Raw genomic sequence first — 11,196 nt, forward strand, 5'->3', positions numbered from 1 at the left:
TGCCAATTTACCACCATTGGATAGAGGATTATTTGTTCCATTAAAGTAAAAAGTTTCGTTTATGGGTCATCATCAGAGTCAAAGTGAGTGATGACCAAGCGACAAGGTCAGAAAATGTAACTAAATGCACATTGCGATATAAATTTTTTAAATGAAATACTTGAACCTACCGGACTCTCAGTTTGCTCTCATTTAATAGAAACATTTGTGCCTTCATAAACCGAGAAGTTTAGATCATATTGTATCATCAGGAATCCAACCAGTAGCGGCGAAGAAGCAACAACACACATTGTTATAAATGACAGGGTTGCTTTAAAAAAAATCTAAACAAATAATACAAAAAGCCAGAACTTTCCGTTTACCACCATTCAATAGCGGTTCAATTCAATTATTTGGTCCATCAGAGCCAAAAGTTTCGTTTATGGGTTATCATCAAAGCTAAAGTGAGTTACGACCAAGTGACAAGGGAAGACAATGCATCTAAATCCACATTGTGATATAAATTTTTTTAAATAAAATATTGGAACCGATGGAACTCCAACTTTGCTCTCATTGATTATAAAAATTTGTGCTTGCATGAACCGAGAAGTTTCGTTCATATTGCATTATCAGACCTCCAGCCAGTGGCGGCGAAGATGTAACCACGCACGCTGTCAGAAATTGCAGAGTTGCCTTTAAAAAAAATTAAATAAAAGGGCAGATAAACCAGGCATTCCAATTTAGTACCATTGGATAGAGAATTATTTCTTCCATCAGAGTCGAAAGTTTCGTTTATGGGTCATCATCAGAGCTAAAGTGAGTGACGACTAAGTGAGAAGGGAAGACAATGCATCTAAATGCACATTGTGACTTCTTGATAACATTCTAAGGCAAATAGTAGAACGGAGGGAACTTCAAATCTAGGCGCATTCCATAGGACAATCTGCAGTTCAATATGCTAAAAATTTTCGTTCATATTGCATCATCAGACTCCAAGCCAGTGGCGGCTATGTAGAAGAACACAAGCTGACCAAAATTTCTGGATTAAATAAAAAAAACATCAATAAAAAAGCTAAAACCTGGAACTCTAATTGTTTTTATGGTTCGATGCAAATCTGCTTTCTCCAAAACATCAAAAGTTTCGTTTGTTGATCATCATAATTAAAATCAGTGGCGGCTAAGTCAGAAGGGCACAAAACGCCACTTAATAAATAATGTTGCTTAAAAAATTGCAACCCAATCATCTGAACAGATGGAACTTAAAGATTGGCTCTGTTTCAAAGAGAATTTTATAAGCTAAAGCACCACGAAATTTGGTGCACATACCATCATCAGACTTCAAGCCAGAGGCGGCTAAGCATAGAGAAACAAAACTGCTAAAATGCTGGTTTTACATTAAAAAATCATATTTTCAAAACTAGAAATAAGCTAAGCACAATTTTTACCAAATTATATAGCGAATTCTCTATTCTACCACAGTTAAAAGTTCCCTTTTCTGCTGATTCTCAGAAATAAAACCAGTAGAGATTTTTTGTTCTTGATTAAAATCACTTCTTTGAAAAGTCATAAATCGGAGGCATCAAACGATGCCACCAGAATTCTGCCACCATTCACCATTCATTTCACCCGAGCAACCGCAAGTTTTGTTTGTTCGCCATCATCAGTCGTGAGATCAGTAACAAGCCATTATTTGTTTCAAGCAAGGATGAGAATTTTTGCTTATCCTAATGTTTCTGCAGTAATGAAGCTCGAAATTCCAACTTTTAAAGCTTTTGAGCTCAACAGCGTGGACTTGCCTAACAAGACGCAAACTTACCAAGAAAAACGCGATTTATTCCAGTCAGACAGCTCATCGATTCATTAGCGGAATTGCAAATGATTCAGACGATCGACATGATAAGCCTTCAAACAACAGTATTTACATAGGCAAATCAGACACTCCCTAGAAATCAATGCAACATCAAATCGCTTTTAAGTACCGCATTTCTCACTTTCCTCATTGAATTTGGCAATAGCCGAAACCAAAGCCTTTCGAATCGAATAATCAGTGAGCAGGATGTGCTTGTTTGGCCTAAAAAAAACTATTTTTGACCAAAAAAATTAACGATTCCAAGGTGAGCTGGGCACGTCTTGCAAAGCATTAGATGTTTGGAATGTCTATCACATCTTGATAACAGGTGGAAATGGGCGAGGAGCGACCTTGCAATATCAGAGAAGAAAACCATAATTTTCCTTCCAACTAACCATCGGAAAACCGTTAGTTCTAGTGCAAAAACAGCGCTGGTAAACTTCCGGATATTTTACACTTTCCACTTGAAGCGGTTTGCGTTGGAGGGCACTTGCAATCTTCCCGGGCAGACCCAGATGATTTTCATCTCGATATCGGTGTCGAAGGCTCTTCTTCGGCTAGTGAGCCGCGAAAACCATTCAAAGAAAACCGAATCAACCCGATAGCCTTGCGACTCAAAACGTGGGGAGTCCAAGTATAAAAGCTGAAAACCGAGCGAGGCGTGGTTGTTTACCACTCTGTGCTTTGTTTTCCGATCTGTTTGTGCGGTTCTTTGCGATACCGATATGAAGAACTACGTAAGTATCATTCAATCTCCTCAACGAGTTGAATAGGGGTGGTTTACTCCCTGTTGGTGCTGCAAGAAATTCCAGAAGGAAAAACCCTCCACTTCCGCATTGGGCACAAAGTGCCGCATTTTTTGTCCATGTCCAAGGACAATTTGTTATGGCATTCCCTGCTCGCATTTACATAGCGTCATAAGTGAGAGTGATTTTTCGATTGAATCTGATGGAAAAACTGAATCGAGTGTCTGTCCAGGGCCGCACCCTCTTGCAGTGGCGGGCCCTAATTTCTTTCCCCAAATATTTTCCGTTTAAACCAGCCAGATGTATTCATCAACATTTCTTCTAGCTGTTGCTTTCGGCCCTGATGATGGCCGTTGCAGCTCAAAACCGAGCCTACTCAAGCGGATACGACCGTGAGTACACTACTCCGGTACCCATTCTGAAGCAGATCGATCGGCATAACGACGATGGTTCCTACAGCTACGGGTAAGTTCAGCCAAAACTGGCAGGAAATTGTTTAAACCCCAGACATCCAGATACGAAAACGCCGATGGAACCTACAAAATCGAAACCAAGTACCCGACTGGGGAAGTTTATGGAAAGTACGGCTACATTGACGACACCGGCAAACTAAGAGAAGTGGAGTATGGGGCGAGCCAGCGCGGGTTTGAGCCAGCTGGAACCGATGTAACAGTGAGTGAACTGAGCGAGGTTTTCTGGCCGCTGCATGCTGATTGGGTGATTGGTTTCAGGTAGCTCCACCTACACTCACTCAGAACGCGGAGGCGCAGCGCCCTTTGGGCCCCAATGAGGAAGATGATGGGCAGTACCGCGAGGATCCGGCTGTATACTACAAGAACGACCCCAATTACGTTCCCAAAGCTCCCTCCTACAACTCCTACGCTAGGCCCTCGTTCCAGATGAGCTACGCGCCCGCTCCTACGCAACCTCCTTACTCTGCCCCTGTTAAGCCGACCTACGCCCCCTTCAACCCCCCAGCTCCTACCTATGCCCCCTACAGCCCCCCAGCCCCTACCTACTCGCCCCCCCAGTTCAATGACTATTACAATAACAGGGTCAACAACCCCATTCCCACTCCAGCTCCCCACTCCAACTACGCCCCCCAGATGTCCTACTGGAACCCATCCCCTCCAGCATATCCAGGCTACAATGCGTTCCAGGGCAGCCCCGCCCAGAATGTGGACATCTGGAGCGGAAGCTACACGGTGAACTACCGAAGGTAGTTCCAAATAAACTTAGCATAGATAATAGTTTAGGGGTAATTTATCGAACGAAGCCAGGAACTGCCGCCTTGGATTGTACCTACGCCGATCTAGTTTAAGCTTAGTCACTTTGTACAATAATTGTAGCCGCGGTTTGAAAGCAATAAAAACAAACAAGCGACAAAGACCAGTTTTTTTCCGCTCCTGTCCGGCCGATTGTTCAGATCCGGAATCGCATAAATTAGGTGCCACTTCATGGTGAACCGTACCAGCAAGTACGACCAGAACTATGAGGAAAAACATTGCAAATTCACCTTCGAAAGGCCCCGATTGAAGAAAAAAGTGAACCGGTCCGTGGGAGTTTTATCGCACCAGATTGGTACCGTCAAGGTTCGGCGCTAACTCCACCCTGATTACGTCAAGGAATGTCGCTGGCCCGGGAAAAAGGGAAATGGTTCATGGGCGGGTTTCTTCATCGCTCGGATAAGAAAAGAAAAATGAGTTTTCCCCGACCAATAGTTTAACAGCGGCAATACATTTCTTGTTTCCAAATGGTCTTCACAAAACTGAAAATATTCACAAAACTGAAAAACGCAACAAATAAAGTGAAAAAGCCTTGAAGTTGGCTGTAGCACCATTCGATAGAGGATTGTTTTCTTTTGTAGCACTAGGCGTTTCGTATTTCGGGCTCCATCAACTCGAGCTCCAGTGGCAGAGGAATACAGCATAATTTATTTGGAAAAAAATGGTCTCACCGGAGGTGGACGTTTCGTTTTCGTTACATCATCAGCCAGATCAGTAGCAGCAACGCAGTAACGATTTAACTTGCTGGGCATTGCGGTTTAAGTGTCTTTTAAACGTTAAACTGGCGAAAGCAGTTAAAGTTATTTTCAATAAATCACAAAAACTACGCCTCTGCCTTGAAAAAATCCCAATTCCAAAATCCGAAACGATAGAACACTAATTTGCACACTTCTCGATAGAGGAATGATTGCTTAAAACGACATCGGACGTTTCGATCTTGAATCTTCATCAGCCTTAAGCCCAGCGGCGGCTGGAAAAGACCCAACATGCCGAAATGTGCAGGCCGTCCTTTAAAAACTCACAACTGAGAGAAGAAAAAAGGAAGAAGGTCGCTTATGGTCTCAGTTGATTAAAAACTTTGTCCTTTATTAGGTTCGGACGCTTCATGACCTTTTAGGAAGAATTACGAAAAAACTTTAAAACTTTCTGGGACCTAGAAGAGTTTTAGAATGTGGGAAAGTGGTTCCTTTGCCTAGACCGTATGGCAAATGCGCTGCTCAAAATGCCATATTTGACCACACCGAATTATGTAACACGTTTAGTTCTTTTAAATACTTTTGTGTGTGTATCGGCCCACGCCCTCGACGTCTTAAGTATGCCAATGTCCAAGACATTTCTCCAAACCAGATCATGAGCGAAATCTACTTTCGGCAAGGCCGACTGCTCGGATGGACGAACTAAATCAACTTTTGCGCCCTTTGATGCTCAAAAGGCCCCTCTTTTCACCTGCCAAAGTTGTCCGACAAATCCAAAAACAATTTTCGAAAAAAGTCCAATTCTTCCAATCAGACGCAAAGAAATAGGCAAAATGAAGGGCAAAAAGAAGAACAATGCATGCTTTTTTGCGAAAAAGAACCCACCGATAGGCCAACGAGAACCTCCGAAGCCCCCCTTCTTCAACACCCAGTGGCGCACTTATAAAAAGGAAAAGTGCGACCCCCCGCACCACTCTAGTGCGGTGCCTTCGAACGCGCAACAATGTTAAAATACGTGGTGAGTACCAATTTTTGCTGTTTGAATTTAAGGGATTTTGGGGGTTCCGGGTAATGTTTGTGTGAATATCGGAGATTTTTCGTTGAAATATTTGTTTTTGGGCTTCAACGAGCAAAAATCAGGGCCAATCTGGCCAATGTCCGGTGACTTTTCAAAGCCCGGCAAAAACTGGTCGTACTTCGAGCGCATTACTGAAGGTTTGCAGCCCCGCCCTGGAAATGCAAAAGTTAATCGGTGACCTCTTGGATTATTTGTCTTGTCATTGTCTTCAGGGTGGGACCGGCAGGCTGCTAAATCGAGAATGGTGAGCCGTTCATTCACTTAGACAAGCCGATCTGGCTTTTTCAAATTTGCGGAAAGGAAACCACAGGAACGCATGCCGCACAACGTGCCAACCGCAAGGTGGACCCATACAATAATTGTTGTGTTCATAAATAGTTGGTTGTTATGCAAAAGCGCGCCTACATTCCTGCTGTGCGGTACGCATGAAGGTATCCAAGCATTTACCCCCACATTTATCAAAATTTGTAACTTCCAAACTAGAACCTGCAGAATCTCAGTCATTACCAAAAAACTGACTTGTGCCGGACCGAAGCATGTATTTTTAATTAATTTTCAAACTGACCCTTCAAATTGCCCCGCGTGTTCCGACCTGGAACTGGACTGGAAAAAAATGGAAACTTCCAAACTTTAAAAGCTTAAAATGTTGGCCACAGATTGCCAAAGACTCTGTATATGACCCAAAGAAAACTAGGGAGGCTCGGAGATCAGACCAATACAAAACAAAATATAACCATCTTTAAAATCGACTAAAATTTTGCAAGTCTTGACAAAAAAAAAATCATAACTTCCAAACCAAAGCCTGAGAATCCTTGAAATTTTGGCCAAACTTAATGGAGGCCCCCGTATATCTACACCAGAAAAGTCAATTGTGCCAGAGCGGCGCATCATTATTATAAATTAAAAAACTGACCCTTCAAATTCTTTCAGCGTATTCCGAACGGAAGGTTTAAAAGCTTCCAAACCCGACATAAGTTTGAAAATCTCGTCACAGGTTCCCAAAAGCTCTGTATATGACTCAAAGAAAACTGGGGAGACTCGGAGATCAGACTCATAGAAAAACCAAAATATAACCATCTCTATAATCGACAAAAATTTTGCATTGCCTAAAAAATTCATAACTTCCAAACCAACCCAATCAGAACCTGGGAATTTTGCTCAAAGATAACCACCACTTCAGTGTATGACTATAAAAAAACTACACAGATTCAGAAGTAAAACAAATTAATAAAAACATCCCAAATTCATCTGTCTCTAAAATGGACTCAAATTTTGCAAGTCTCGACAAGAAAAAAATCACAACTTTCAAACCAGCGCTATCAGAAGCTGGGAATCTTTGCAACAGATAATCACGACCTCAGTGGATAACTGGAAAAAAACTGCACAGATTCAGAACTGAGACTAATCATAAAAAATTTCTGCACACACATAAAAATACACAGCTTACAAACGAAAGCAAGTTAAGCTTTGAAACTTGCCCACACATAGAGCAAGACTCAGGGTATTATGCAAAGAAAATTCCTCAGAATCATATCTGAACCGCACCAAATTACCCAAAAGAAATCGGAAGAAATGTAGAGTCAAACTAATTTAAAAAATCGCAAATTGTCATCTTGACACACCTTTTAAATAAAGCAAACAAACCCAGCCCTGAAATGCTTCAAGGGGGAGTAGGTGGTTATGATCAAATTTAAGGTTTCCACACACGACCACACCCCATTAAAATATAAGTGATAAAAATCTAGGCGACTGTGTGACCCTCAATCCCAATGAAAGTCCGCGCCATTGAATGTCACCGAATTAACATTGCAGATTTGCCTTGAGAACCTATTTGATTAATCGTCAACTTCCTACAGGTGGCAGTACTTGTGCTGCTAGCAGCAGCTTGGGCGCAAGATTTTGACTACGGCCCACGACCCGCACCTGCTAGGGTCCAACCGGGTTATTCTGGACCCTCGTCCGCTCCCAAACCCACCCCAGTGGCCATAATCAAGCAGATCAATAGGTAAGTGGTCCTGCAGCTCCCCCAAATCTTTGGGGTAAGCCACTGATCGAATCCTGTCCGTTTCAGGCACAATGAAGATGGTTCCTATACCTACGGGTACGAGTCGGCCGATGGTTCCTTCAAGATCGAGACCAAACTGCCTACAGGCGAAGTGAAAGGGAAGTACGGGTATGTGGACGATGTGGGCAAAGTGAGGGTGATTGAGTACGGAGCCACTAAGAATGGATTCGCTCCCGTAGGAGAAGGTACCCGATTGGACGCAGGAGAGGCATTTGTTCAAAACTAATTCTTTGGGTTGTTCAGGTATTACAGTGCCTCCTCCAACGTTAGTGGACGAAACTACTGATAAGCAGGGCGCGCTCTTGCCCGAATATTCCGGGGCTTACCAGCAACCAGACGAGCAGCCCCAGCAAGCCCCAGTGCGTAGCCAACCAGCCTACAGCAGGTAAGTGTGCGCAGCCCAAAACTGGGGACAGAATTGGTAGCTAGTAGGTTCCAGACCAGCGCCAGCCAGTTCTTTCGAGTTCGCCTCCGCTGCGGCTCCTAGGCCAGCACCCAGACCCGCCCCCCGGCCGGCGCCTTTGGAGTATTCTCCTCCACAGACCTTTGAGCCCGCCCCCCGTCCGGCGCCCCGCCCTCAATCTCCATGTGAGTAGAACTTTCAGGCCTCGAATCCCTGAACGAGTTCCTGCTTTTAGCTTCGAGTTACTCGTTTGATTTTCCTTCTTCGTCCCCCATGACGAGGGCGTCGTTCTCTTCTGCCCCCGCTCCTCCCAGACCTGCGTTTGCCAATGCTGCTCCTGCTCCCCAGCAAGACTTTGGAGGGATTCCTACTAGGCCGGCCCCACTTCCAGCTAGGTGAGTTGCTACCGGGAGTTTGCTTAGTTTGAGTAGTGTTTTTTCCAGGCCTCAGCCTCAGCAGCCGTCTTTTCCCTCCGCGGCGCCTCAGTACAGGCCTGCGCCCCAGCCTGTTGGCCGTCCAAGCGGCGGGGGCTCCATTCTGGATCAGTTGAGCAAGGACTATGCGCTGCCTCAGAGCAATTCTGCGCCCCTGCACGACATCAGTTTTGGGTATTATTAAACAGGCCGATTGGAATGATTTGTGTAAACTGTGTGATATCTTGAGCTACCCATTGGGAGCCCTCTTTCCTACTTTCTCCTGCTTTTTTCTCTTTGCTTATACTCCTACTTTTTCTGCTGTCTAATCTGCATGCTTTCACTACTTTCCTACTTTCTTCTGTTACTTCGTTCACTTTTTTAGCACATTGCACTTTCTATTCTTTTTCTTCCTTTGGCCCATCTGGCTTTCCTAACTCTTCAGCTCCCATGAGAACGCACTACGAATATCAACTGTGTATTAGACTGTACATGTTATTTATAGGTATTTGTATATTTCCGTCTAAATGTAATCAACTGATTTTGACGATGGCTTTTCAAGGAAACTGTTGTCTGATTCAAGTGAATAAACCGATCGAGAAAAAGGGTGTTTTACGCTCCCAACAACGAGATGATTCTTAGTGGCTGATATTTTACCGGACGATTCGTTAGGTCCTTTTAAAGTGAAAAGTCCATTTAGGCATGGGTCTGCAAGGCCCGACTTCCGAGCTAAAGGGTGTTAAAATTTAATAAAATTTTTGTTTTTTCTAGCTAATTTTTCAAATAACATCCATGTTTGGGTAAAAGTTGGTATTTGGGGGCCGAAACATGAAAAACTAAATTTGATTTTGGTTTTGCCCTCATATGTGGAGAGCGCTACCATATATTTCTATCTTGCTCATCATGAATTTAAATATCTCGAAAACGGTTACCCGTAAGGGCTTTTCATGAAAGCACTTTTTTACGTAGAAATAATCGACAAATTCTTATACTTGCTAAAAATTTTGATACAAGCATCTGCAAAAAAGTTATGACTCTTCAAGTAGGTCGCGGGTTATGCATACAAGATCAAATTAAATTTTGTCATGTAACTAAACTCCCCCAATACCGTTTCGCCCCACTATTTAAAAATATGTGAAAAAACCAAAAATACAAACATACCCGCTGGAATTTGAAGCATTTTGTGTACCTGTTTGAACTCACACAATTCTATATGGAGTCAGCTCAGCATCCACTGCTCAGAAAGCACACTGATTTCAAGAGCACTCATTAGTATTCTATCGTTTCCTACCCACTTCCTCCAAGGTAAAACCTGAAGCATTTGAAGCAAAATTCCTCACTTACTTTGGATCAAAAGATTCAAGCGGGTGGTGTTTAAAGCCAGTTTTGCTCGATTGAAACGGTTGAGACTTCCCTGTATATGTAGGTGATTTCCCCACATAGACATGGAACGATCAAAATGAAAAAAATGAGCCGCTATAAAGAATAAAAGAGCCGAGTTGATTTTAACGTAGGCACAAACCATTAGCTTGAATTGGCGTGTGGGCAAAACTCGACCAGGTCAACGTATCGAAACTCCCTTATATAGAAGCCACCCGACTTTACTTCACCTTGTTATTATCACACGATTGGTGATTTTATTGAGGGCGAAAAACAGTCATTGTTCATAAAAATTTCCAACGATTTTCCTATCTATCAGCAACAAATGGTCGATGGGCCAGCACTTAACTGCGGTGCATTTTATGCGACTTAACCAGGCAGAATTTATGAAGAAGTGGCTTCGAGCCGACACACAAAACGTTCCTCTCAAATTAACCCGTCTAGACTTTGAAACATTTTAAAGTCACTTGCGACCCGCATTCCCGGGACTCGTTCTTTCTAAGACTTTTCAAGAACATTTCACGAAAAAACCAATTAGAAGAAATAATTTCCAGAAGAATTTTATCTCACCCGGTAGCTTTAATTTAAAAAGCCACCAATATTGTAAGCATTACGAAATCTGTTATAAAAGTCTGAAAAAACCAGATGGTACCCACATTAATGGGGAGTCAACGACTCGCCTAGAAAGGTACCAATAAATATGGTCAAGACTCCTAAGCAGATGTAGAACCAAATTTGTTTCAAATTTGAACATTCATTAAGCGTTGGCGGCTGTTTACATTCTCCATATGGTGGCAGTGGAATTCGCATTTTACTTCAGTTATTTTCGTATTATTAATCAGAACATGGGAGTTAACCGAGATTCAAAAAAATAAATATCTTTTTCTTCAGAAGTTTTAAACCTTTCATCCGATTGTAGTGAAATTCGGAATACAAAGACTTCTAACCGTTCCTCACGAAGGACCAGGACCTCCACGCTCGCCCGATCTGAATTTTTTGGATTATTTTGTTTGGGGGATTTCATCTAAGGTCAAGTGTTTGCGAAACGCCAGTAAATACCTGTGACGAATTGACTCAAATTATTAAAAACACTTGTGATAAAATAAAAAATTATCCGGTTCAAAAACTTTCTCGGTCCATCGAAGCTCAAAGTGCTGAAAATTTTGGGCCCACCGCCTTAATCCCCGATTTGTGCCGGTAGGGGAAAAGTAGGCATAACAATCGACGTTTCTCCCCAAAAGCACACTTTGCTACAAAAAATCACACCTTCCCATCTGGAGCAAGCAGACACTTGAAACTTTC

At 42.8% G+C, this 11,196-nt stretch overlaps 2 protein-coding genes across 3 annotated transcripts; both read left to right on the plus strand.

Moving 5' to 3' along the window:
* Nucleotides 1–2,454: 2,454 nt before the first annotated feature.
* LOC109538785 (DNA-directed RNA polymerase II subunit rpb1) lies at nucleotides 2,455–3,961 on the plus strand. Its single transcript, XM_019906173.2, has 4 exons — nucleotides 2,455–2,565; nucleotides 2,900–3,039; nucleotides 3,090–3,246; nucleotides 3,306–3,961. The coding sequence occupies exons 1-4, from the start codon at nucleotides 2,554–2,556 to the stop codon at nucleotides 3,795–3,797; spliced, it is 801 nt and encodes a 266-aa protein (XP_019761732.1). The 5' UTR covers nucleotides 2,455–2,553; the 3' UTR covers nucleotides 3,798–3,961.
* Nucleotides 3,962–5,490: 1,529 nt separating this feature from the next.
* On the plus strand, nucleotides 5,491–9,119 carry LOC109538784 (translation initiation factor IF-2). 2 transcript variants are annotated; one of them, XM_048670735.1, is made up of 7 exons: nucleotides 5,491–5,573; nucleotides 7,490–7,638; nucleotides 7,705–7,883; nucleotides 7,942–8,083; nucleotides 8,138–8,286; nucleotides 8,337–8,496; nucleotides 8,533–9,119. In XM_048670735.1, exons 1-7 carry the CDS (start codon nucleotides 5,559–5,561, stop codon nucleotides 8,717–8,719), a joined length of 981 nt encoding a protein of 326 aa, XP_048526692.1. In that variant the 5' UTR covers nucleotides 5,491–5,558; the 3' UTR covers nucleotides 8,720–9,119. The 2 variants fall into 2 exon arrangements, with proteins under 2 accessions (XP_048526692.1, XP_019761731.2); XM_019906172.2 differs by having other exon boundaries at nucleotides 5,533–5,573; nucleotides 8,545–9,119.
* The last annotated feature ends 2,077 nt before the right edge of the window (nucleotides 9,120–11,196 follow it).

Source organism: Dendroctonus ponderosae, unplaced genomic scaffold (assembly GCF_020466585.1).
Source record: "Dendroctonus ponderosae isolate FM_Combo_2020 unplaced genomic scaffold, Dpon_F_20191213v2 Dpon_F_20191213_1, whole genome shotgun sequence".
Classification (NCBI taxonomy): domain Eukaryota; kingdom Metazoa; phylum Arthropoda; class Insecta; order Coleoptera; family Curculionidae; genus Dendroctonus; species Dendroctonus ponderosae.